This window comes from Lichenostomus cassidix, chromosome 14 (genome assembly GCF_008360975.1).
Source record: "Lichenostomus cassidix isolate B80296 chromosome 14, HeHo_3.0, whole genome shotgun sequence".
Taxonomy (NCBI): Eukaryota; Metazoa; Chordata; class Aves; order Passeriformes; family Meliphagidae; genus Lichenostomus; species Lichenostomus cassidix.
The window spans coordinates 15,223,817-15,250,576 of NC_139495.1; the positions used below are offsets into that span (position 1 = coordinate 15,223,817).

Consider the following 26,760-nt stretch of genomic DNA (forward strand, 5'->3'; position numbering starts at 1 on the left):
CATCCTACTTATGCTGATTTGACTTTTAAGTTGCATTTGCTGCATGCTCTGACCTTTTCTTCCTTCCTGTCCCCTGCTTTCTGCCCTTGCAGCCTTCTTTGTGAGGCAGGAGTAATTTGGGAGGAAAGCCTTGTTCATTTTTTGTGCTCAACCACGGATGCAGCTGTTGACTGTGCTGGCAATTGCCATTGGTAGACATTTACAGAGACAGTGACCCGGGAAAGACTAAATCAAAGACTCAGAGCTGGTGCCTGGGAGGCACCTTAATCTGGTGTACTCCTCTGCAAATAGTGGGCAGGTAACAAGGACACATCTGCAAATCAGGCAGAGTTCAGCAGTGGGATGCAGCTTCCCTAAGAAAAGGGGCCTGAGGATGACTGGGACACCTTCAGACTTACAGAATCATGGAATGTCCTGAGTGGGAAAGAACCCACGAGGATCATCCAGACCAACTCCTGGTCCTGCACAGGACACCCCAACAATCCCACCCTGTGCCTGAGAACATTGTCCAAACAATCCTGGAGCTCTTGCAGCCTTGGAGCTGTGACCGTTCCCTGGGGAGCCTGGATATCATTGGCACCAGAGCTGCGAGACTGGAGGGAGGGTTATTAAACTTGGCTTGCACAGCTTGGCTCCTGTAGCTGTTGTTCTGCATGTGGCTTTTCTGCGGATGAAAAATATGCTTTGCATGTTTATTTATTTATTTTTAATTTTCATGTTATCTCCTTTTATTTGCATCTTGGTGCCTTGGAAAAACCTTAGGTCTCAGCACCTGTCTGTGCTCCCGTGGCTGGGTTCTTGGGATGCCAGTACCCAGTGCAAGGCCAGAGGAGTCCTGACCTTTATCCTGCTCCAGAGCTTTACTCACTGCCCACGTCTTGAGGCGATTCAGATGGATTTCAGCCATGACCAAACTTCCAAGCAGTGGCACCCGATGTGGCAGCTGTGCCCCACGGGTAACGCCTGGCTCAGACACTACCCCTGCCGTTTTCTGGGCTGTGTCTGTAGCAGCAAAGCTGCTCCAAGTGCCAGAACTGCCCTATTATCACTTCATCTTATTCCTGAGCCCCTTGGGGCTGCTCATGCTGTTCCAATAGCCTTCATCAATGAGCTGGTCTAGCTGCTCTGCTGGCAGCTCCTATCGCTGTGTGGCTGGGCCGATACCAGCCTGCCGACAGTGACAGTGTGGCCTGTCTGAGGTCCTCTGGTAATTCCTGCCTTCACTGCTTGTTTGTAAGTTTTCCTGCTCCATGTATGAGATGCAGAGCACCCTTTTAAAATGTGTTCTCCTGGATGGGTGTGAGGATTTGTCCATGAGGCATATGTGCCCTGCCTGCTCCGCATCCCTGGGGGTTGCAGGAGAGATGTCAAGCTGTTTGCACTGGGGAGGATGTGGGCCACATTTTCCTGATGACTGTCCCTCCTGCAGGACAAAAGGCTGCTTCCCTGTTGCATTATTCCTGCTTTAAGCTGCTGTTGTAGGGATGGGGAGGTTGGTCCTGCTGAGCAGCATGGTCACCCTGCCTGGTCACCCTGTGGGCTCTGAGCAGCATCCTGACACCTGTCCAGGCAGGCAGGGACACCTTTCCCTGCCCTGCTGCGAGCACCACGTAGAAAATCATCCCCTGACCTCTTTAGCCCCATCCAACTCCATTTGTAGCCAAATCTCTGGCCAACAAGGAGGCCCAGGGTATGGATTGCCATGTACCGTTGCAGTGCCTGGTCCTGCCATAGCCCCCATGGCACGGGTTTCACTGCAAAGAGGAGGTAAAGATAAGCTTTGTTGGGAAGTGAATGGCTGGAAAGACACAGCTGAGGTGGAGCCATTGCTCAGCTAGGCAGAGTCTGAGGATGTTAGGGTGAAAAAAATCCCAGACTGTTTTTGGCAGCCTGAATGCGGCAGAGCAGTACAGGCTGGCCTTGCCCGTTGTGGGTGCTGGTTGCCCTCGCTCTGTGGCCCTGCTCTGTCCATGCTCTGCAGCAGCTGATGCGAAGGAGCCCCAGGGGTTTGCTGAACATCCCAAATCTGCTGCTTCCTGTGGGGGTGCTGCTGGCCCCAAGATGAGGGCAGAGCTGTGGTGGGACCCATGGAGATGAGCCATGTCAGGCTGCATTGGGGAAACCCATCAGCTTCTTCTTTTGAAATGTGTCTGCCTGTGTTCAGCTTTTGCTTTTAATGCGTTGCCAAAGGGCTGCTGTGGGCAGATCCAGGTGCTTTGGAATGACTCTAAAGAGAATGATCAGGGCTCCAGCCTGGCTCCAGAGCAGAGGGGCTCCAGTCCTGGAAGTAGCCCAGGAGGACTTCCTGAGCCTCTTCTGGGAGGAAAAGCAGCACCTTAAGTTTTGCCTGCAGGCCTGTGGGAGGGGACATATCCCTATTTGAATCATTCTGGCAGCTTGGCCCTGATGTCCGAGGCAATTCCCAGGGCCCATGGCTGAAGGACTGGTCTCTGCCCCAGTTAGTTCATCTGCCATGGCTGAGGCTGGGGGCCTGGGACCCCAGGAGGAAGCGGGAAGCTCAGGTTTGTGCTGCTGTCATGGTGCTCCCAGTGACTTCCACCTGTGTCTTCTGCAAGGCTTGGGCAGCAAGACACTTGGCTGTGCTGCCTGGGGGGGAGGCAGACACATTGGATTGGGCTCTCTAGCATTTGGGGGCCACAACACGGCTCCCAGAGCTGCCTGGGCTTTGGGCAGAGGTGTCCTGGCTGTTGCCAGCTGCTGCATGAGACGGTGAAGCTGCTCAGCCCCGCAGGTACCGTGGTGCTGGTCCTGCCTGTGCGCTGAGAAACGGGGCTGAGTGTGGTGGTGTCTGCTTGTATAGAGGTTGGGCTGAGCTGGGGTTCATGGGAATGCAGTGAAGAAATCACTGGTGTATTTCAAGCTTTTTTCCTCGTTTGGGGATGCTAAGGGATGGATTGCTTGGTGTTACAGCTAAAGAAAACCTGTGTGTATACACTGATGAAAGCAAATGTACTAAGTAGCCTGTTCTGTCACACACTTATGATGCTGGTTTTAGGCATTTGACAGAGAAAACCACTGACCTCAGTGTCTTGTGCTCCAACATCTCCTCTCCCACGGTAGCTGGTAGCTGATGTAGAAGTTTCAATATCTAATTCACTTTCTCTTTTAAGCAAAAGGGTGTTTCCCCCCTGTCAGTGGTGGTTGTTTCCCAGCAGTGCTTGTGCAGAGCATGTGCTGTGAGTTATTTTCTCACCACATTGACATAATGGGGTTGGAAGTTTGGGGGTTTTCTGCTGTGGAACATGGCTGCAATGCTGGACCTCCGTCCTCCACACTGCAAGAAATGTGTGCTCTGCTTCCCCTGTGTCCTGGCACAGCTTGACAGACGCCAGTGGGGTGTTCGTAAAAGGTGTTGCCTCACAGGTGTTGCCCCCCTCTCTTTGGGGAAGGACATTGAATTATGGTGGCTACCCAGTGGATCCTTGACCTGGACTATTTGGCAGACACCCCCTTTCCTGAGAACACCCTCAGCTTGCAATGTGCTGGATGTGCAGTTATTATGGTATCTTTCCTGACATGATGCACACCCTGGCAAGCTCCTAGGACACTTTGCAAGGGCTTGGAGTGTTGTTTTCCCACAGCTCTTCAGGGCACAGCTTCACATTTCTCATCCCCTAGTGGGTGCTGGGGCAAGGTCCAAATGCCCATAGCCCTGGAAGGAGCCCCCTCCCTCCCCATCCCCTGTGTTGGGTCCAATGCTTGCGTGGCCATGGGATGAATCAGCTCACTCTGGTGCTGAGGAGGTGTGGTTGGACTGGGTTGTGTTTCGGTTCACAGCAGATCAGCTGAGCTGACTCATTTCTGCTCCTTTCTGCTGGTGTGACACAGACCTGTCCCATAGCCTGTTCCCATGAGCCTGCACAGACACCTTCCTGGCGTTTCCTTTCCCTCTGGCAGCACAGCAGCATCCTTTGAGGGCACCAGCGAAGTAGAGGTGGGAAGAGCTGATGGTGTAGATGGTGCAGGATGCCAGGTTCTTCCTCCTCTGTACCCTTCCTCTGCAGCAGCAGAAACCTTGGTCTCACCACACAGGGCTGCAGTGTTGGGTTTGAGCCATGTGTTCCTGGCATGAGCATAACATGAATGTGTGGAGGAGAGTCCTGGAAGCAGTTGGGTTCCTCAGGGCTCATGCTGAAAATGGGGGCTTTCCCAGGAGCCTGATGTGCAGCTGCCCCATGCACAGTTAATGCCACCAACTTCCAGGTCCTGTGGGTGTCCCTGAGGTGCCAGAGCTTAGGGAGCTGATGTGAGTGGCTGGAGCTCTGTCCCTGCTGCCTGCACCATGGGGATGAGAGCAGTCAGTGCAGTGCCTTGGAGCTGTATGGCAGCAGAGTTCCTCTCAGGTGAGGAGTCTCTCTATGCAACTTCTCACTTTGGTGGCATTGGCCATCTGGGTAATTGTCTTTGTCCTGCCCAATGGGGCTTTAAATATTTTGCCTATATTGTGAAGGATCAGATGTGATCTGCTTTGTCATTTGTCTTATTTTCCTGAAATAAGTCAAAGTACTTGTTTTCCCTTGGGTGCTATTTGGGCTCTGTACTCTGGCAGTCCTGGAGGTTTTAATTTTACATAACTAGCATTTCAGAAGTTTCAGAGGTTTGTTTTGACTTTGTTTTAATTAAATTGCTATAACCTGGGGGAAATCTTTTGCCTTAATTCAAATGGAAAGCCTTATCCTGAGTAAATCCAACATCCCTGTCTAGCTGGTGATTGTGCTGTTCAGAGTTTTGACAGGAAAAGTTAAAATTTGACTCCAGGCTTGATAGTTCGCAATCATTGACTGCAATGGGCAGGGCCAGCTCGGTGGTGTAAGAGGATTATGTTAATCTATTGTTTGGGAAAGAAGTAAGATTTTAATGGACTCTCTTTGGATGCAGAAATGGGATAATTACTGGTTGAGAGGTGAAAAGAAAAATGTTGGGAGTAGAAAAGGTGCCTGGTGTTGGATCCTGGGCTTGTTGAGTATGTCTGAGCCCCTCTGGGCCAGTGCTCCTGGAGGGATGTGTTGTGTGTTTGTGGAGCAGGGAAGATACAAATTCCCATGGGGTCTGAGCATCATCTCCTCCTGGAACAGCCTCTCCATCACACAAACCCTGGCTGCCAGGCTGGGCCTGCTGCCAGCGCACAAAAGTCCAGGCGAATTTGAGTAGTGAAGCCTCGGGAAGGGAAGGTGCTCAGGCCTGTGCCTCCATGTCCATGGGATCAGTTGAAGGACTTCATACAAATCAGAAAGAAGCTTGAGGTCATGGATGAGTTATCACCCCGAGAGGCTGTTGCATATTAGGAAGAAATCCTTCCCTGTGAGGGTGGGGAGGCCCTGGCACAGGTTGCTCAGAGAAGCTGTGGCTGCCCCTTGATCCCTGGAAGTGTCCAAGGCCAGATTGGAAGGGGGTTGGAGCAACCTGGGATAATGGAAGGTGTCCCTGCCCATGGCAGGAGGTGGAACGAGACGAGGTCCACCTCTTTAAGGTCCTTCCCAGCTCAAACCATTCTGTGGTTCTGATTTATCCATAATTCCCTTCCAAGCAGGCCATGCCAAGTGCTGAGAGGAGCTGGTCAGATGCTCATCCTGCTCATTTTGTTGCGTATGAGGTGATCTCCTGTGCCTGGCTGTTAACTGAATTTTGATCCCTCTCCAACCTGTGGCCACTGGTGTCACCTCTGCACCCTGGTGGGCCCCATGAGGGGACACAGCAGCCCTGGGCAGTGCCCACCAGTCACAAGTAGTTTAGGAAGCTGTGGGCACAAGGCTGGAGTGAAGGGAGCAGCAGGGACTCACTGAGCAGCCACCACAGGTGTGTACAGGACCAGGAGGAGTGGGACAGTACAACACAAAGTGCAAATTGTGTTGCCAGGACAGTTTTGCCCCACGGGCTGGCAGCTGGGCACAATCCTCTGTCCGTTTTCTGCCTCTTAGAAAGGCAGACTGCTGTGGGTCCTGGCCTTTTTGGGAAGCTTTGGGGGTTGTGTGCTTTCTAAGGAAACCCTTGTAATGATCCCCCTGGGTCTGACAGGGGTGAGGGTGACAGACTTGTTGGGCGCCAGTTGTGGGAGGGGGATGCTCCTCCTCCAAGCTCTACTGTCTCTGGGATGAATCTAGGTGCATCGATTCTGTCCCATGGCTCTCCCAGCCTGGAAACTGCTTGCTCCATATTGATTATCATTTTTTTGTCTGAAGACTGATGAAGTTTGCTGGGCTCTAATTGCATGAATTATTCTTCTTTCCATTTTCTGAAATCCTTGATCATATTAGCGAGCTTTCCAATTTTTGCTTCGGATTTTGCCAGGGCTGTTTTCTCAGGGAAAAAGAACAACAGGTGTGCTGTAAGCTGTGTCTGTTTCCAGGCTGGTTGAGTATGTGGCGATTACACATGTCCCAGTTTGTCCCACTTGGGCAGGATCTGGGGGTTTTGTCCCTTTTGATTTGAAAGAATCAGAGTTATAGAATGTCATGTCTTGGATGGGACCCACGAAGATCATTGAGTCCAACTCCTGGCCCTACACAGACACCCCAACAATCCCACCCTGTGCGTCCCTGAGAGCATTGTCCAAACACTCCTGGAGCTCTGGCAGCCTTGGGCTGTGCCCATTCCCTGGGATCAAATGAATTTTGTGGTCATCTCAAGCAGCGAGGGGGCAGAGCCAGTGTGGCCACTTTTGGGAATGGTTCAGCAGAGGCAGAACCCCTTGCCCATAAGACTGCCCTGCCAGCTCCAAATGTCCTCAAATTATCCTGCCTTTATTTCTCCTTTGGCTGTGTTTCCTCCCATCACCTCACTGTTGATGTTTTATACGTTCTTCAGTCCTTTTGAGCTCAACAAACTATTTTTAGGAGGTATCAACAAATTCTCTCTCTCTTTTGTTCACTTAGCAAGTATCTAAAAGCCTGTGTGTGACTCCTCCAGCTGCCTGTGCTGCTGGCTGCTTTTCCCTGCCCTTATCTCTCCCCTGCAAGCCTGAGCCAGGTTTTTGTGCAGCCATCAGGGAGCAGCACCAGGGACAGCCCTGCTTGGGGAGGTAATGGTTCCTCTGTGCCCGTGATTTAACTCTACAGTGCTGCGAGTGGGAAGAACCTTTTGAAGTGGGATGAAAAACCCTGGCAATTTCTGTCGATCTGGGGGGCTAAAAAGGAAATTGGATTTCAGGAGCGTGCACATCCCATGCTGCTCCAAAAAGGGACAGATACTGATAGGCTGTTGCAGGTGGGTTACTGGATCAGCACTGGCACCTCTGTGCTGGAACTGGGGCTGCCTCTGTGCTGCCACGCTGGATTTGGTGGTGGTTCCACCTCTGCTTCCTGAGTGTTTCTCTGGGAAGGTGAGTTTTCATAGAATCATAGAAGGGACCCATGAGGAATACAAGTCCAACTCCTGGCCCTGCCCAGACACCCCAACAGTCCCATCCTGTGCATCCCTGAGAGCATTGTCGAAACACTCCTGGAGCTCTGGCAGCCTTGGGGCTGTGCCCATTCCCTGGGGAGCCTGGGCAGTGCCTGATCACCCTCTGGGGGGAGAACCTTTCCCTGATATCCAACCTAAGCCCCCTTGACACAACTCCAGCTGTTCCCTGAGTCCTGTCCCTGGTCACAGAGAACAGAGATTGGAGCTGTCCCTCAGGAGGAGCTGCAGCCCTTGTGAGGGAGAAGAGCTCTGTGCTCCATCTCCTCTTCTCCAGCTGAACAAGCCAAGTGCCCTCAGCCTGTTCTCTTATGGCTTCCCCTCAGGATGCTTCCCCATCCTCGTAGTGCAAGGCTCTTGCTATGTGATTCTGTTATTTCCAAGAATGAGGGTATTTTAATTTAATTTGAGAATGAGGGTATTTTACCCTAATTTGGGCAGCACATCTGGGTTTGCTGCTGGAATTAGAGTAGTTGTGCTAAGTGATACATCAGGTAAATCAGTAAATTGATGTGGCTGGCTTGTGGTAGGTACCGGCACAGAAATGTGTGTGTAATGCAATAGAGCTGGCAATTACAGCAAAGTGCCTGCTTAGACTGAAATTATAGAGCCTCTTGCACACTCTGCACTTTATTACAGCTGTGTTGAGATGTAGCACTTCCCAGAGGGCTTCACAGCTCTGCCAGCTAGAGTGTGTTGCTCCCAGGGCTGCTCCCAGGAGTCGGCTCCAAGACTCTTCAGACATGTTTCTCCAGGGCTCTGGGCACCAGAGAGGACCTGCAGTGTTGTACCACTGTGGGCTTGTGTTTGCACAGAGCATGGCATATTTAGAATCAAGATGAAATGCTTTGACGAATTCTGGATGGAATAATTTAGGTTAGAAAGGTCCTCCAAATCATAGAGTACAACTATTCACCCAGGACTGCCAAGCCATGTACCCTTACAGAGAAGAATTTCATTCAAATATCCCATCTAATCCTGCCCTTGGTCAATGGGAAACCATTCCCCTTGTTCTGTCATTCCAAAGTCCCTCTCCAGCTCTCCTGGAGCCCCTTTGGGCACTGGCAGGGACTCTGAGGTCTCCCTGGATCTTTCTCTTCTCCAGCTGAACACCACCAGCTCTCCCAGCCTGGCTTCAGAGCAGAGGGGCTCCACCCGGCGGAGCATCTCCATGGCCTCCTCCAGATTCATTCTGATCTCTCTTATGCATGTTTCTTAAATCAGTTCATACTTGCATTTAACATGGTTTTTACATGCACATGGTGTTAATTGCTTTTGAACATCCTGTGAAATAATGAATTCCAATTTTATTTTTATAGCTATCCCAAAGCATTTGACTGTTCTCTGGGTTAACCGGCAGTGAAAAATAGGGTCTCAGTCACTGTGGGTATATTTAAAACAGGGTGGAAGAAGTTTATTTCCTAGACCCCAAGAATTAGTGCTCAGAATTAAAAAAAAAAAAAAAAGTGATTATCAAAATTCTTCAGTATTGGCTGAAAGATTTGACAGGGACCTGACGTGTGACATCAGTGATCAATTTTCCACAGTTTGGAAAATTCTTTCCCCAAAGTTCTTTGAAGTCCCCACGGTGCTTTCAGGTGACTTCCCAGGTAACTTGGAGAAGCTTATCCCTCCCCAGCTGGTGCTAAGAGAAGGCTCTTGAGAAATTCTCTTCCACCTGACTTTCCACCAGATTTTCCTGGGGGATTAGGAAGCTTCCTCTCACTCAGTTTTGGGGACCTCAGCAGGTATTTTTCCATCTCAGAGAGAGACTGATGACAACAGATGGGAATTGGGTTATTTTCCTTTGGCCACAGGACATCCTGGGATGAGCAGGCAGCAGTGCCTCCTGCTCCAGGCTCTGCTCCTGACGAGCTGCTCAGGCTCCAGCTCCTCCTTTGGCCCATCTGGCTGCTTTTCTAGACTGTTCTGCTGTTGTCACTACTTAATGTCACATCTCCAGTCTAAGACTCCACTTGTACATCCTGCTGGGCTCTGCCCTCTGCATTGCTGGAGTTCTGCCATCCAGGTGCCAGCCTGGGAAAGGAACAAAGGGAAAGGAAGCCTTAAACCAGCCAAGGTTTTCCCTGGTAGATATGAGGGTGGCTGCTCCCAGTATGGCTTAATCCTGTCTTAACTGCTTCCCCCAAACACTAGGAGGTCGGGTCCTGGTGAGCATCCCCTGTGCTGTTCTGGGGGAGTGATGAGCTGCTGGAAGCATGGCTGAAGGAGGAGCAGGATGGACTCTGCATCAGCTGCTGAGTGCTTTTAGGGATGCAGCTCCCCAGAAGAGCCAGGGCTGCAGAGTAGTGGGTATAAGAGTAACTGGTGCTGAATGCTCTGGGTGTGGAGTGAAACTGGAGCACTGGAGAAGTATAGTTAGGGTCCTCTTGCACTATAGGAGTGGATGGAGGAGCTATCAGCTCAGAAGAGCCCCCTTTTCTTCCTCCCCTGCTTCTGCCTATCCATATTTAAGAAGTGTAACTGGAGCAAAAGCTGCTTGGGATAGCCACAAAATGTAACCAGATCTGGCTTGCTCACACTGGGCTGGGGAGCACAGGGACTGGAGGCTGCAAGGAGTCTCTGGGGATGGTGCAAGGACTACCCTCCAGGGCTGTCTGGCTTGTCCCACTGTGCTGCCCAGGCACAGGACCAGGCAGAGAAGCTTCCCAGTTCACACTTAGGGTGTCTGAGCTACTGGGAGGTAGCTATGATGACTTCTGCCTAAAAAAGCATTGTGGTTGTTTGCAAGCTGGGACCAGTGCTGGTTTCCATGTCTGCAATGCCTTTGCTGTGTTTGGAGGGTTCTGAAATGGGGAGTGTTGGTCTCTAGGGCCCAAAGCAGTGTATGCACAGGAACGTGTGAGATGACCCAGACAGCCAGGCTGTGTTTGACTTGTGAGTATTTTTCTCTTCCCAAATGCTGCAGCTGGAGGTGTGAGATGCCTGTGCCAGGGCTGGGTGATGGCTGTGCAGCCGTGCTCGGCATCCTCCAAGTCCCAGCGCTGTGCGGGTTCTGATTCCTACTTTAACATCTCCTCCATGGCTCCTCTTAAAAATCAGTTTATGTCTCTGCAAATTAAACCACTGTTTTGCTTATGAAGTGTTTCATTCCACTGCTAAGTGGAAGTGGGAAGCTGTCGCACCGCTGAGTGCGTGGCTGCAAACCCCAGCACAGCAGACTGTTAATGTGAAATTAGAGTTCAGCAATATCTTGGCAGATTACCTCTGCTGCCTCATTGGAGGCACCAAGCTCCTCTGGGAGCCAGCTAGTGTGACAGCCCTGTCTGAAGGGCTGACCTTTCATTCCTTGAGCAAGGAAGGGCCTGAGGGCAGCTCCATGTCCTTGGGGCAAAGGAGACAGCCCTTCCCTTGCCCCAAGCCACCAGCAGAAAAACAGAGACTAAACCTCAGAGGAGAGGTGTGGGAGCTTGTGCTGCCTCTGCCCCAGCATTGGTTGTGCTTTCAGCCAGATGGGTCCCAGTCAGCCTGATCCCGGGGGACTGGGATATATTGTGGGAGCTGTGGAGCTGTAATCCCCTCTGCAGTATCACTTTTTGGGCACAGATGGAGGTGTTTATGGGCTTGTCTGAGCTTTCAGGCATTGGTACCTTCAATGCCACCACCCCCAGCTTATCCACAGTGGGGTTTCATGAAGGCAGCATTTCCTCCTGTTTGTTTTCCAAGTGCTGGCACTGTTGGGCTCATGGACTAAGCTCTGCAGCCTTGTCGGGAGCCTGACTCCCTTCCAAGAGCTGTGGCTCTTACCCTACCCCCGCGGAGGGTATTGCAGAAATGCAGGGTGTCCCTGGCTGTAGGGGTGTCCCCCATGCAGCAGGAATGCTGGGGAAGTCTGGCTTGCTCCTTGGATTTTGTGTTCACAAGGCTGTCTAATCCTCCTGCTGTTTTTTTCTGCAGTCTTCCAAATCTCCCTTTTGTCCCCAGACAATTTTGCAAATGCCAAAGGGGGATCCCTGGGGCAGCATCGCTGCTCCTCTGCCCTCCCATCAGGTGGTGGGAGGGAGAAGAGAGGGATTCAAATTAACGCCACTCTTCCTCTCCACTCCTCCTGCTGCCCTGTCCAGCCCCTCTCCTGTTGCCTTGGCAGAGCTCAGGAGCAGGTAACATCGCCGCTGCCAGGTGACCCCGCTGTCCTCCGCACACCCCAGGGTGGGTGTGTGCCTTAGCCCAGCTGCCGCCGGTGAGACCCGGTGCGGTGCCTTTATCCGTAGCAGAGAAACAAGAGTTTGTCCCCTTCTGCCTCCCCTTCTCTGATCTCCCCCCTCGACTGCTTCCCGCTGCCTCCTGCCAGCCCCCTCTGCTCTCCCCCGGCTCCTCCGCTCTCCACCGGCTCATCTGACCTCCTTTGACGTGTTGCATTTCACCGTGGTCGGTAACGGGGAGCCGATGGGAGATAAGAGGGGTGACAGTGTTACCGGCTCTCGCCGCGCCGCACGGAGCCAGCCGGCGGATGCGCTGCCCTCTCCGCAAACCCATCGATTTGGGGAAGCGCCCTGGACCCCTCCCGGCAGCGGCGGAGCCCATCGGAGGGAGAAGGTGGGAGCCGGGGGAGGGTGGCTGTGCGGAGCAGTGCGTGAACAGCTTGATTTCCCCAGCTGCCAGAGGGGAGCAGCCCCCGCTTTGCCTCCCCATGTGTGCCCGGGAGGGAGAAGGTACCCGGGGCACCTTGTGCCTGCCCGGTGGAGGTGCTGGCAGGGTCCCCCATGGCCGCGGGGTCCCCCGAACATCGCCAGCGCCCTGCTTTGTGTGCAGGTCTGCGGCGGCTCGCTCTGTTTGCTGGGATGAATGTCAGCGCCCGGAGCGGGGAGCAGGGAGTGGAGATGGTGCAAACAAATTATCCCCCCCCTCCAAAAAAAAGGCGCGGGCGGTGACGGGGACAGTGACTCTGCCAGTCACAAGCAGCCGGCGGGGGCGGCCGCCCCGGTGTCCCTGGGCCGTGCTCCGCGGGGCGCACCCGGCTGCTCAGGCATTTCATTCCAAGGGGGAGACTGAAACAAAGTCTACAGGAAAAGAATGAAAATAAGCGAGAAGGAAAGTGGAGGTCAGGAAGGGTTTCAGCAGCGGATGGCTGTCCCTTGTGGTGAGGGGGCTGCTTGCAGAGGATGGCTCTAAGCAGACATGGCAATGAATGCAGGTTGTTTATATTTTAACATGGCATCCACACTGGAGGGATAAAAGGGTGTGCAGGTAGCTTGGAGCTCTGCCAGCTGAGTTACCACCAGTTTTCCTTGCTGTTTCCTCTCTTGGCACGGCTGGGAGTTGCTGTCAGATGCCCCTTCCCCTGGATATGCCTCACTGACTTTATCTGGCTTTGCTCCGTGGGGCTGGAGCAAGGTTTGGGTGGTTTTTTTCTGAAGCTCTTGTTTTTTCTCCGCCCAGCTGGCGTCAGGCACTGAGGATGCAGAGACAAGTGCTCCTGACTAGGGGAGGGCTGGCAGGAGCATTTCCCTTCGGGTTCGCAGCATCCCCGTGTCTGCTGTCTGCTGTCTGCTGCGGAAAGGCTTTGTGCTGGAGCGTGGGGAGCAGAGCTCACAGGTGACCTCTACCTGGATCAGCCTCGCTTGCTTTAAATGCCTGCCGCTTTTCTTGGTTCAGGTGTTTGATGACAGGCTGGAAAGTCATGGTAGGTAGGTGCTGCTGGCAGCTGAGGGTGCCTTCTGCTTTGGAAAACAGGGAGGGAGGAAAACTGGTGGACTCTGAATAGCCTTGGGAAGAGGATCCTTTCTACCTGGTCGCCACACGCTGTAAGAACAGAGCCTTTGGAAATTCATCTGAGCAGCCAATTTCTTGGGGTCTCTCATCATCTCTGAAATCAAACCCCATCCCCTTCCTCATCCGAGGGACACCACAACCACGCTGGGCCACCTCCCCAGAGGGCAGTTCCTCCACCTGCCGGGTGCCACTCGCCGTGGGGCTCGCAGACCTGTGCCAGCACTACCGAGGGACCCTTTCCAGTGAGCACTTTTAATTTTTCCTCTTCCTCCTCCACTCAGCTCTGCAGCATCACACAAAATACATGTGCAGCTGCCAGCTGCTCTGGGTTGTGACCTGCACTTGGCTCGGGGAGATAGGACTTAGCACCTTTCAGATCTGAGGGCTCACTGTGGAGCACACTGTGGACTGTCCAAGTAATTCCTGGCTGAACTCCTCCTGCTCTGTGCTGGGTCCCTCCTGATACCGTGGGCTGGCGGAGCACACGGGGCAGCAGGCACGGTTGGGGTGTAGCATGCACAAGTGTACAGAGGGACACAGGGACAACGGTGGGAGCCATGGCTTCATTTGGGAAGCTGACGGAATATTTCAGCCTGAGGAAGTCGAGGCCAGAGGTGCGCTCCAGGCGCTGGGGCCGGCGGAGCGGGAGCTGTTGCTGTAGTGTCACGGAGTGCAGGTACGGGGTGGCAGTGACCCGACTGTCCTGGTGCCTCTGTGTGTGCCCAGGGGCTGCGGGATGGGATGTGCAATCCTCGCTACTTTGCTTTCCATTTACCTCTCCTGGGGCTGGGGAAGGGGCTGGGAGCAAGCCAAGGGCTCTGGAAGCATCACCCCATTCCTGTTTGGGGCTCCCACATAGCTCATTGCTGCGGGATGTCTCCAGAAGGCTCTGTGACCTGGCATCTGTCTCCCTGCCCAGGGCACGTACCAGCTGTCGGTGGCACATCTCAGGTGTCTGCCGGGTGACCACGTGCACCTGTACCTATCTGCCTCTGCCCGGTGCTTTCTGTGCTGTGCCACTGCACTGTCTCCTCATCAGAGGAGCAAGGTCATTGAACCAAAATTGCCCTTACCTCCCCCTGCTCCGTGCAAAGTCCTCTCTGCAGGGGCAGCAAGAAGGGGCTTATCAGGTGAAGTGGCACCTGTGTGCACGAGGTGCTGATGGAGCCTCCTGGCACATAGGAGGGGTCTGGGCAATGGAGTGGGGGCTCCTCTGGGCAGTCAGACACACGGTTCATTGGCAGCTTGTTTGGGGTATGGATTGATGAGGGGAATGCAGTGGGGATGGGGAGGGGTGGCATTTGGGCTGACTAGAAGTCCCCTGGGAGCATGTGAGTGCTCAGAGTTGTGTTTGGGGGGGGGTGCACACATCTTTGTTTTGCATGTAAACACAGTTACTGCAATTAAGAAAATTGCTCTGTGCCTGGGTGGCTTCTCCTTGGATGTTACGAGCAGCCTGCAGGACAGGGCTAGCACTTGGTGCTGCTCTGGGCTCTTCCCCCTCTGTGTGGGCTCAGCCTGAGTAGTGTGTCCCCAAATCTCCTGCTGACCTGCATGTGGTGCCTCCCTGCTGCTGTGGGGTCTGGCTCTGTGTAGGGCAAAAAATAGCACCAAGGTGTTGAGCATTTTGTACTCTGTAAAGGTTATTAAAATATCTACAGATTCAAACGAAGTTGAAGCCCCTCCAGCTGCTGCCCATGTTGCTGATGAGACAGTGAGATGTGCACAGCTGCTGCTGTCTCCCCTCTTCCCTCCGTGGCTGAAGAAGAGTTACCCCTTCCCCGCTCGCTCATTTCTCCAGAAACATTCCTGGCAGAGCCAGGAGCTTTGTTCTGCTCCTTTTTGGTATTGTGGACAGAAACCCTGGTTTCTGCCCCCAGGTTTTTGCTGTGCTGGTGTGGAGCTGGGTGTGAGGAAGGTCTGATCTCCAGGTGCTGCCAAGCATGGCACATCCCTGGGGTTTGCTGTGTGCAGCCAAGCGTGTGCCAGTGCCTCATCTGAGGAAGAGGAGCAGGTGCACCCCATGCAAAAACTGCTACAGTCCTGGACCATGGGGTGTGGGGTGGAGTGTGGTGCTTTCCTCTGTAATGGCAGATGTCATGGTGCCTTCCTAGCTCTGGGACAACAGCCACAAAAGTGGCATTGCTGGCATGTAGCTCATGTACCAAATTTTCGGGGAAATGCCGGCTATGGATGTGGGACTCTGAGCAATGCCGTCTGGTGGAAGGCATCCCTGCCCATGGCAGGGAGTGGAACGGCATGAGCTCTAAGGTCCCTTCCAGCCCAAACCACTCTGTGTCCAAGTTCTCTCCTCATGCAGGACGGTGGCTCACTGTGCATCAGATGTGGTCCCCAGGGCTGCTGCCTGTCGGGACTCAACTCCCTGCAAGGCTGGTGGACACCTTTCCCCCAAGCAGAGATTTTGTGTGTGCCTGGGTGCTCTGGTGTGGCTAAACTTGGCTTGCAGGGAACTGTGCTTTCCCTGTTTTGCCCCTGGGCCATGCAGCTGCTCCAGGGCAGCTCCTCTGGGCCAGATCTAAGTGTGTGGACAGATTTCCTGGTGTCCCTGAGCCCTGCAGTGCCAGGGCTTGAGTGCACCTGTGGATAGCGAGTCCATTCCCTTGATTGCCACAGTTGATTATGGAATTAAAACTAAGTGTTGATTGAAGTGTGGGATGCTCTGAAATCAGTGTCACTTCTCACCCCAGCTACTTGAGTTTCTGCCTGTATTCCAGCCCCCCCCCCCCCCCGCCCCAAATGTCTGTACCTTGAGAAGCCCCAGGAAATCTCCATGGCTGAGATCCAAAAGCCAACGAAATGCAGTTGCTACAAATGTCTGGCCCTGTCCTTGCTCTCATTTGTGCTTTTTCCACCTCTGTTGAGCAACTTTCTTCACTCTAATGTGAGTGATTTAAGCATAAGATCCCCAGTTCCCACGTTTCCATGCTCATGGAGGTACCAGAGATCCTGCACCCCAGGTTCAGCAGGCTGTTGTCTAACAGCCCTCATCACAGCCATCCCCTGGTCTTGCTCAGGGCAGCCTAGCTCCCACCTCGCTTCCCAAGGCTGCATAATCCCCTGGGACCACAGGGAACAGACGTAGGCAGGTACTCAGTCGAGAGCATGCACTGACTGGAGTTATTAAATTCTATATATAGTGGTCCTACGCATTCTCATAGGACCTAACAGAAATTATCAGGTGTGCAGTTATGGTTTTAAATAATATTCCTGCATTTTTAAACTACGCCTCCAGATAAAGCAACATGAGTGAGCTGGGATGAGTAATTCTGCTGGGCTTGAGAATTTGTGGGCTTAGACTTGTGTGCAGGAGGGGAGCCCAGCAGGAGATCATCTCACTCGAGGTGCTTTTGGGCAAAGGCGCTCCTTGCAGGAGCTCTTCAGCCTCTGCCCTCCTACTCTGCCCCCACCTGTGGCACAGAGTGTGTCCTGATTTGTACCTCTGTGTTGTGGCAGCTGGAGGCTCCTCCAGCCTGAGCCCTGCGCTGCAGGAGGAGCTGTGGCACAGCTGCCTCCTGTTATTAAATCAATCACCTGGACAGTTGTCCCTGGGGCTGGGAGGCCCCAGGTGTGACAAGGTGGGGATCACAGGTGTCCCCTGTGCAACTGTACTGGGACAGGGACTGGCAGCGTGAGTTAACAGCCCAGCCAAGCCCCACCCAGGGGAGCAGGTGATTTATTTGCAGCAACTTTTTCCTGTCTAGCAGGAGCAGTGATGGATTAATCAAAAACTGACGGGCTCTGGAGAGGGGCTGCTTCGTCAGGGACGAAGGCCTGGAGCATCACAGGGATATGAGGGTTTGTCTGCAGCACTGGGTGCAGGTGCCTGTGGGTGAAACACAGGAGGGGCTGTGGGTGCTTGCTGAGGTCTGTGGTTGTTCTTTGTGTTATCTCATGGTGCCAGCCTTGAGGTGCTCATGCCCAGCTCTGCATGTTGGCTGGAAGGGCAGAGAGGGTTTGCTCTGGGATGGAGCAAATATGGAAGAAAAAGGCAAGTTCTACTGAATAGCTCTTCTCTTAGCAAGCTGTTTATAAACTGAAAGGACTGGACAACTGGTTTTAGGTTCCTGCAGCTTTTGCAGAGTGGATCAGAACATCACTGTTGTATGAGAGCTGTTGTGCCATAACTGGGTTGAGAGAACAGCCCTGCTCTGCTGTGAGTGAGCCAGGGAGGCTCCAGGGTGGGCTGGAACTCTCAGGAGCAGGATGGTACTTCCCAGGTTGCTGTCTTCTGCCAGGGCTGCTTAGCAGCGAGCCAACCTGGCAGAGCCCTGGGCTGGAATCCTGAGCCTGTGGTGGTTCTGGGAAAAGGGAATCCCATGTCAGAACTAACGGGCTTGGGAGAATTTCTTAAGGACACTCTTGGAGTTGTCCTCAGCCTGGGTGCCGTGGGGGAAAGCAGAACTGCCTGAGAAAGCCAGTCCTATCACCAGAGTGATGACCTGCAACAGTAACTAATTCATTTAAAGAAATCATTAAAAATTCCAATTGAAAGTCATCAAAAATACCAAGTCCTTTCCACGGGTGGCTTTTGAGAGAAAAATTCTCCTCTGGGCAGGACTTGTGGGCTGATTCAGTGGCTTTCTCTGTTGGTCCGGGGCTGTTCCCACTTGGCTTCAGGAGGCTGATGTCTGTTCCCTCTTAGACAGCTGCACCTTTTCTCTTCTCTGTGGTCCCCAGAGCCTCATATGGTCCCCACAGAGGGGCTTTGATGAGCTCCTCAGAAGATTACTGCCTAGTTGTGGAAAAGAAGATATTCAGGATGGGGGAGTAGAGAGGAAGATTTGTGCCTGGGTTTGGATCCTGCATCCTTCTACTGGGGGAGACCTTCGGCCCTGGAGGCAGCAGATCTGACAACCCTCAAATCCTGGGGGGGTGAAGATCCTACATCCTCAGTGGGCTCCAGGAGAGGAGCTTTTCCTTGGCTTGGGGTGAGCAGTGGTGAAACTAAGGGAAGCTCAGTGTGGGGAACGGGGAGGAGAGGAGTTTGGCTGTGCTGGGCAGGCAGGTGTCAGCTTTAGGGTTCCACTGCCTTTTTTTCTCTCAAAACCCGAGTTGGTGTTAATTAACACTGAATTAGATTATGTAAGAATTAAATGACATAAAAATTCTAACTTGCCTGGCCTGTTTTTGCTCATGTCATTAGATAATCTCCAGGTGAAGAAGGTGTGCTTGAGGTATCAGGGTGATGCTCCATCTTCACATACCTGTGGGGCAGAGGTGGGTCTAGGTGTCCCTGTTGCTCCCAGGGTGAGAGCCCATCCCAGGCCTTATGGGAAGCTGGACCAAGGAGCTGCTCTTTGCCATGGGGAGCTGTTACCTCCACCCCTTTGGGGGTCTTTTCCCCCCTGATATCCTGATCCGTGTCCTCGCTGTGCAGTTTGATGGGCTTTGAGGGGTGGAGGGGTAGTGGGGAATGTTTTCCTGGCAGGATTGTGCTTAGTTGTTTTTGGGTGCTTAAAAATATCTCCTCAGCTCTTGACAGCATGTCTGTGTTCACACACACGATTGTGGTGGGGGACAGGAGGAACTAGCTAATTTCGGGGCTGGAAAATTGCACTGAAGGAACAACTCCTGTGTTGGCAGCACACAGCATGAGACAGGTAAAGATGGCATGTAAAGGTACCCAAAAGGGCATCTCTGAGGAGCTCTGAGGGGCTCTCCTACATGGCTGAGAGTTTGACTGACTTCTTCTACTTGATTTTTGACATGTTTTGAACAAAGCCTTTCTGCTTCTGAATGACGCATCCATATGGAAAGATATCTGCATTGTAAAGGAGAAAACTAGCAAGGGACTTGGAAGTGTTTTGGGTTAAGTGGGAAGTTTCCACCTGAATTTAGTCAATAAGGTGTTTGTGACACTTGTACTCCAAACTTCCCAGTGCTTACACCTCCCTTGCCTGCTGAGATGCCAGCAGGAAAACATCTGTGGCTGCATGGATTCGCTTTTTTTTGCTGCAACAGATAATTTTAACCTATTAAGAAATCAATGTCCATTGCTACTGCATGGAAGTGGTTGGTGCTGGTGCTGGAAATAGAGTCCTAAATCCAGTGTTAGTGACTTAGCTTTGCAGAGGTGCTGAGCATCTATTAATCCTCTTAACTGGAACAGGCAGCTCAGCCTCAGCACCTTTGCAGCTTGGCTGGGCAAGAATGAGGGAAAAAGCTTCAGGAGCTGGAGCTGGAAGCTTCAGCCTCATTCAGCTGGAGGCTGGGAATGCGGTGACAGGTTTTGGGGTGCTTGAGGCCACACAGCTGGGCGGGGGGCTGTCCTCAACAGCAGCTCGTGTGCTGCTGGGTGTTTGGAATGATGCTTCAAAGACTGGAGCTCCTCTGCCATGGAGACAGGCTGAGAGCTGGAGAAGAGAAAGCTCTGAGGAGACCTTAAAACCCCTTCCAGTGCTTAAAGGGGGATTATAAAAAGAAGGAGAGCAACTTTTAACACAGGCAGATGGTGACAGTACAAGGGGGAATGGTTTTGAACTAAAAGAGGGGAGATTTAGATTAGATGTTGGGAAGAAATTCCTCCCTGTGAGGGTGGGGAGGCCCTGGCACAGGGTGCCCAGAGCAGCTGTGGCTGCCCCTGGATCCCTGTAAGTGTCCCAGGCCAGGTTAGATGGGGCTTGGAGCAGCCTGGGCTAGTGGAAAATGTCCCTGCCCATGGCAGGGGTTGGAATGGGATGGGTTTTAAGGTCCCTTCTAACCCCAACCATTCCATGATTCTGTGCTCCCACCTGCCCTGTGTGGTTGTGCCTGTCAGGGTCACTGGTGCCCTTTGGCTCTCACAGGTGCCCCATGTCCCTCCATGCTGGTGGTCCATGGTGAGCTGCAGGACTGAGCCTTCCTTCCATGTCTGTGCCAGCCTTTCCCCCGGCTGTGTCCCCAGTGTCTCATGACGATGACAAGCTGTCAGACGTGAACGATTGTGAGCAGAGGCAGTGCCATGGGAGGAAATGACATTTAGCTTTTGTTGCTTCATTGAGCTGCCTGGGTTTTGTATATTAAACCTGAAGAGGCTTTTTGGCTTTGTTCTCCCCACTGTTTGTGGTGCTGTGCCTGGCATCTGTCAGGAAGGGGCTTGGGGAGCAGCACAGAGAAGAAATCTGTCTTGCCATGAAACCTGTCCTTGCAAGGGGCCTCTCCATCAAACCTTGTCTTATCCTGGTTCTCTGTGATTTCTGTGCACTGGGGGACATCTGGCTACATTTCCAGTTCCAGCCCCCAGTGATGTGATCTCAGCTCCACAGAGCTCCTGGTCTCACTGTGGGCTGTGGTTCTGTCCCCTCCTGTGCTGTCAGGGTGCAGGGGGAGGCCGTGTGGACAGAGACAGGAATGCTCTGAGCCTTTGACTCTCCCTGCTCCTCAAAAACCTGCTGCCATGGCTGTGATTAGAGGGATGTTCAATATCTGTCCCATAAAAATGCATGTGTGGCCTGGGAGCTGTCTGGGAAAGCTTCCTGGATCTGACAAGACTAGAAAAGCATATCTGAGCTCTCAGTGTCATCTTTTTTGGGTTAGGGGCCATGCTTCATCTAAAGACAAGGTTTGCATCGGTGTTCTCCCTTTCCTCCTGGCTTCCAGTCTCCGTTGAAAGGCACTCTTTGGGATGGGAGATGAGCTTGGGAGCTGCCTGATTTCTGCACAAGCTGAAGCTCACCTTTGCCTGGATTAGGCAGAAAAAGATGAATGGGCACCCTTTATTTTGGAGTGGTAGTTGGATGGGGTAGTGGGAGGAAGGGAATGATACTGGTATTAAGGGGAATTACAGACGGAGCATGACTGCTCCTTCAGCAGAAAGCCTTGGCCTGTGAGTCACGCTTTGCTCGAAAGGCTGTTGGATTCCTAATTCCCACTGTTTTGGCACTGAGTCACAGCTGGGTGGGGGCGCAGGTAGGAAACAGAAGCACCAGCAATCCACACCGGGATTTGCGCACGGCGAGGGGGAAGGAAGCGATTCCAGACAGCGGGCGGGAATGTTAACAGCATCTAACAGAAGAGGTGGCTGGCACGGGGAAGATTCTGAATGGGGCTGTCCCTGGGTGCCCTTCTCTGCCTGCTCCTGCCTGTGCAGGGCAGTCCCTGGGGTGTGGGGACACTGGGCAGCCCCCAGGAGGTAGGGGGGGACACCTGTGAGCCCCCAGGGTGTGTGGGGACACTGGGCAGCCTAGCTTCTAGCTTGGGTGGCACAGGTGGCTTTGTCACTGTGCTCACAGAGAAAATGCTGTGCTCCAGGTGGGAGTGGGGGTTGGGGAGGGTCCTGCCCCCTGCCCCATAACACCTGGGAAATGTCCAGCTGCATCAGCATCACCGGGGGGTGAAGGGAAGAGGATTGGCGTCCTTATGTCATGTTGAGCTGAATGGCACGTGGGGATAATGGACAGATGGAAGTGTCGAGCTGTTGGTGCCTGTGGGACAGTGGCAGAGCCCCAGGAGCAGCGAGGAGATGCCACTGGTATTCGGAGGCATCTGGGCACAGAGTATCCTCTATCCCTGCCTTGGTGCAGGAGCCTGGCACCCTCCTGCAGGGAACTGTGGGTGGGTTGTGTCCTTCAAACAGCCCCTTGGTGGGGGAAGAGCCCCCCTAGGAGGAGAGGGTTGCTCCAGGGACAGCATCCAGGTGATGCTGTCCTGCAGGAGGTGGGCTGAGCCAGCTCTGGGAGAGCTGGGGAGGAAGGGAGAGGGGATATGTCAACAAAAGAGATTTTCTCTGGGCTCAGGAAGAAGCATTTCAAAGAGTGAAGAAAAAAGGACACTGCTGTTGGGAATATTTCAAATGGGAAAACCAGAATACTTCCTTTAATAATTAAAACATTTTTCCCCGCAAAAATTCTGTGTTTTTTCCTGTAGGAATAGTCGGCAATTATATAAATGAATGCAAGATATTTTTAGTTTGCATTTTTTTATTTTTTGATGAAGAGTATGCAGCTTCTCCTGGTTCCCTGGCTGTAGCAGCCACTTGAGCATGGGGGGAGTGGAGCAGAGTCCCCACCCGAGGCAGCCCTTGGGTGTGGGTGTTGCTGCCTGGAGCATCCATGTGCTTCCACAGGTGTTTGGAAGCCACTGGAACTGGCGTTTGTTCCTCTTGGCTGCTTGGATGCTCCAGGCCCTCTGCTGCCTGCTCTGTGTGCAGGATTTGTGTGGCTGTCTCTGGTACATCTATTTTTTGGCTGCAAATCCATGTTTGTAGAAAAACTGGAAAGCTCCAGTGCATTTTTATGTTGTTTTAAAGAACAAATAGATAAAATTCATCACAGAATATCAGAATGATTTGGGTCAGAATGGAGGAACAAGTTCCTCACCTTGTTCCAACCGCATGGGCAGGGACACCTTCCACTGTCCCAGGTAGCTCCAAGCCCTATCCAGCCTGGCTTGAAGGCTTCCAGGGATCCAGGGGCAGCCACAAGTTCTTCACTGAGAGTGGGAGCTTATTCTTACTGAGGATTTTAGGGGATGTTTTTCTGGCGGTGGGGATGTGTTTCCCCTGGCAGAGCCTGGCTCTGCTTTCCCCTGTGGGTGTTGAGCTGCAGCTGCTCATGGAAGTGGCAGAGTCCTCATCCCTAGAAGCATTGAAAAAATGCGTGGATGTGGCACTTGAGGACATGGAAAGTGGTGGTGCTGGGTTGGTTGTTTGATTTCATAATCTTAGAGGTCTTTTCCAACCTTGATGATTCTGTGATTCTCCAGACAGCCTGGCAGCTGAAGCTGTGCCAGAGTTCTTGCCTGGAGACAGGAAGATTTTTGGGCTCTGCTTCCTTGCACCCCATGGCCATACCGCAGCCTAGCCCCATGGGTCAGTTCCTCAGCCTCAGTGCTGATGTGCAGTGGGGTCCTGGGGCTGGCTGAGACCCAGACCTGATTCTGTCGTGGAAGAAACCTGTGCCCGAGTGCTGCTGCCTGGGCTGGGCTTCCTCTGGGCTCTTTTGGGGCTGTTTGCTCCTCTTCTTCCCCTCACAAAACAGAGAATATCCATTAACCCAGCCACAAGCAGCTGCTGGGGGTGCTGCCTTTGCCAGAGCTCTGCACCCACAGCCCCTCAGCCCCCATTTCTACTGCACTGAAAACCATATTTTTAAGGAATTTTATTGTGATACATTGGGAGCATAACAAATTATTTTTCCACTTAATGGGCTTGTCTCTCTGACCATGGTGGTTACCTACCTCATGTGCTTCACAGGAAATTGAAAACCAGCCCAAGGCTCTGGTTGAAAGGTGGTGCCCAGGAAAGTTTAAAACAACATGCCTATGAATGATTATAAACCTGCTTTTTAACCAAAACATATATATACATAAGTATTTTTGCCAGGGGTTAATAGTCAGAGATGGATCAGCTCTGCCCCGTTTGCCTCCAGTGCCGGAAAACTTGGTCATGCTGCAGAAATTATAGGATTTCAAGCAAACCAAGCAGCTCCAACAGATATCTGCAGTGTCTTTCTGTGCTAAAGCACATCAAGTTCAGGCCTGAAGCGTCTCCCCTGTGGTTGTCAGGAGCAGCAGTGTCCTTTCCAAGATGATCTCAGCAGCTTTTTGTCTTCTCTGTCGTGTGACTCGGATTGTGAAGCAACAGGGGAGACTAGACCTGTGTCATGAGACTGGGAACGGGATTAGGAGCTGTGGGGTTGTGGTGCTGGAGCATCACAGCTTCAGTCCTGCTCCAGGGATTCTGTTGGGAATGCAGGATCGGTGGAAGGAGGGCAGGAGGTGGGTGCTGAAAGTGGCTGTGATGATGGACCGCTTCACATCCTCCCTGAGAGGTGTTTGCAAATGCAGAGGATGCAGTTACGTTATTTGTCTTGTAAATTAGCCAACCTTTTAAGATTGGAGCCGGGATGTTTGTTGTCCACATTACTTGTGCTTCATTAGCTTTTGTCTCTGAAACGTTTCAGGGCAGACAGGACATGGATAAACAGCGCTGAAGAAAAGCCGGGAGCCAGGGCATGATGTCTGTGGCTGTCTGGTAAACCTGGGCAGTGGGAGGTGTTTGCTCTGTCCCGGCCTTGGCAGGTCACAACCCCCTTGTCTCTGCTGTCCCTGCTTTGCACATCACAGTGTGCTTCCTGCCAGGGTGGCACTGGGGCTCTGTCATCCACAGCCAGGAGCTGTTCCTGCCTGCACTGCTCTGCTGGGGCCACTCTCTCTGCCCATTACTGGGTTCCCAACCACGCTTTGCTGTCCCTCTCCTGCCTCAGGGCTGGCCACGTTTGCCAGGCACTGCTGTGTCCCTGGAGGTCACATCCTGCTCATGAGCTGACTTTCAGTGTGCAAGATCTTTAGCTGGGGAGCTTCCTTCTGCATCTCAAACACCCTGCTTTGTAAGCCTCAGACCTCTTCCTTCTAGACAGTGATCCCTGCGCCGCTTGTGGAGCATCCCAGATGTCTTTGGCCATCCTCTCTGCTTCATCTGGATGACAGAGCCTGGCTACAAGCACGGGGACAGTCACCACACTGCTCCCTGAGGATGCAGGTCACGCTCTGGAGCTGCCGGGAGGGAGGATGCTCGTCTGCTCTGCTGTTGTGCTGGGATTCATTTCACCTTTGTCTGCCATCTCCCCCCATTTATCAGAGAGACCTCAGTGAGCAGGATGAATGTTCACACTCTGTGAATGTTCCTACTTCTTTCCCTGGCCCTGGGGGATTTTTGTCTTTGGACTTTTTGTACAGGTGCAGCTGCAGCAGGTGTGGGCTGGGCTGTGTCAGAGTCTCCCCAAGCGCCTGGTCCCTGCCCTGCCCCTGTTAACAGAGTGTGATCAGTGCAGCAGGTGGGCAGGGCATGCACAGTGCTCCTCTCACCTGCAGCATGTGGAGGGGATGATCTGGTGGCACCACAGGGACAGAGCATGGCACAGAGGGCAGGGTGACTGCCAACAAGGACCCCGTGGGATGCTCCTGGGCTGGGGAGTGGGGGGGAGCAGCCCCCAGCTGGGGATGTGGTTCACTGCCTGCAACAGAGCTGGAAAAAATGGTTCTTTTAACAAAGAAATCAACATACTTTTGAATGAATGAATGGCAGTGTCTGGCTCCAGTGTATTTCCTTATCTGTTCAACAATTGGATTCCAGTGAATGGTGAAATGGAGGCGTTGCTACAAAACACAGCCACAGTGCATGGTTTGGGAGCGCTGACGTGAAGGGTTTGTGTTTTTTCACCTTGTTTCCCTGGGGATGGCTTTGCCCAGCTTGGAGTGCCAGGATGGTGTCGTGGTGCCAGGGGTGAGTAGCAGCAGCGAATCTTTAGCACTGGATAAATACCTGGTGGGAGAGAGGCTGTGGGCAGTGGCTGGTGTGACACTGGCTGTCACACCCCTGAGTACTGGGGCTTTGCAGGCAGCATCTGCCACAAAAAGAACTCTTGGCTCTTTTCAGGGCCATTTGGCACTTGGCTCTCGACCTCTTGGGTGGTGGGAGCAGGGCTGGGCTTCAGGCACAGGGAGCTGGATCATAGGGGGAAATGGTGCTAAATCCTTCTCCTCCAGGCAGCTCTGAAATGTTTTTCTGAGGGCTGCCCTCAGCACAAGGGGTGTGTGACCTCCTGTCCTGCACCTCCCACACCCCTCCAAATCAAAATGCAGTTTTCAGGGACAGGAGCAATTATTCCCTGGATGCCAACAGTGTTTTGTTCAGCACTTGGGCAATGGCCCCACTGCAGAGATGCTCTGCAAGCCAGGAAGGTGGCAGGAGAAGAAGCTTTTGCAAACCAGCTGGTGGAAATCGTGGTATTTACCAGCTCACAGCTGAGTCTGGGAAGGTATTTTTATAGCTTCACATGGCTGGTTTTTTTCCTTTTCTGAATTTGCACACTGAATGCTGTTTTGGGTTTTGTTTTGCTTTGAAACTGTCTCACAGTCAGATGAAAGATGCTCTGTTTCAGCTCTCATTTCCCACTCTTCACACACATACACTGGCCAGCCAGAAAGGAATGTGTTTTGTTTAGGTGTTTTTTGAATGCGAAGGGAAGATTTCTCAGTGATTTTCTTGGCTTTGCAATCCACAGGGTCACTGGAAATAATGCCAGTGACTCACGGGTTTGCTCACAGCTGATAAGGTTTGCAGAGTAAACTGGTGATTTGAACAGGTGAGGATGCCCAGCAAAGGCTCTGCTCTGCCAAAATCCTTGGGCTTTGGTTTCCAAGGCTACTTGGTGTGTTAGCTACTTGATTTCTTCCTCTCACACTCCTTCCCTAGCATTCACCACTGCTGTGTGATCCCCTTAAACTTCATTCCCTGCCCTCTCTGGGGTCCTGCCACTGCTTTGGGTGTTAGAGTGCACTGAACCACATCCCAGGGGCTGCTGCCACATGTTTCTGTCCAGAAACAGCTTCTGAGGCACAGCAGCCTTCTCTGCTTCCCCTGTCCTCCTGCTGATGCCTTCTCCTGCAGAGCACCTCTGCAGAAACCAGCTGCAGGCAGATGTTGGCTTGTCTCCTGCTGCTGTCGGGATGGGGATGGAGAAGATCTGCACTCAAATCTCTTCTCAGCCCTGTGGCTCATGGCAGAGCTCACAGCTGGCAAGCACGGTGCACTCCTGGGGTGTCAGAGGCACAGCTGTGCTTTGCTTTGGGCTCTGGGAGCTGGCCTGGCCTGGCTGCAGCCCAGCC

At 52.8% G+C, this 26,760-nt stretch overlaps 1 protein-coding gene across 11 annotated transcripts in view; it reads left to right on the plus strand.

Moving 5' to 3' along the window:
- LOC146430983 (ankyrin repeat and fibronectin type-III domain-containing protein 1-like) overlaps positions 1-26,760 on the plus strand; it is a 244,394-nt gene that overhangs the window by 40,059 nt on the left and 177,575 nt on the right. The window contains exon 1 of one of the 11 annotated variants that reach the window (XM_085075221.1): positions 11,799-11,976. The exons of 6 other annotated variants lie outside the window; for them this stretch is intronic. In XM_085075221.1, coding sequence (XP_084931347.1) covers positions 11,891-11,976 — 86 coding nt within the window. In that variant the 5' untranslated portion in view covers positions 11,799-11,890. Of the gene's footprint in view, positions 1-11,798; positions 11,977-13,050; positions 13,395-13,449; positions 13,829-25,356; positions 25,376-26,760 lie in introns of those variants that run through there. 4 more of the 11 variants (XM_085075230.1, XM_085075223.1, XM_085075220.1 and 1 more) reach the window with 4 other exon arrangements.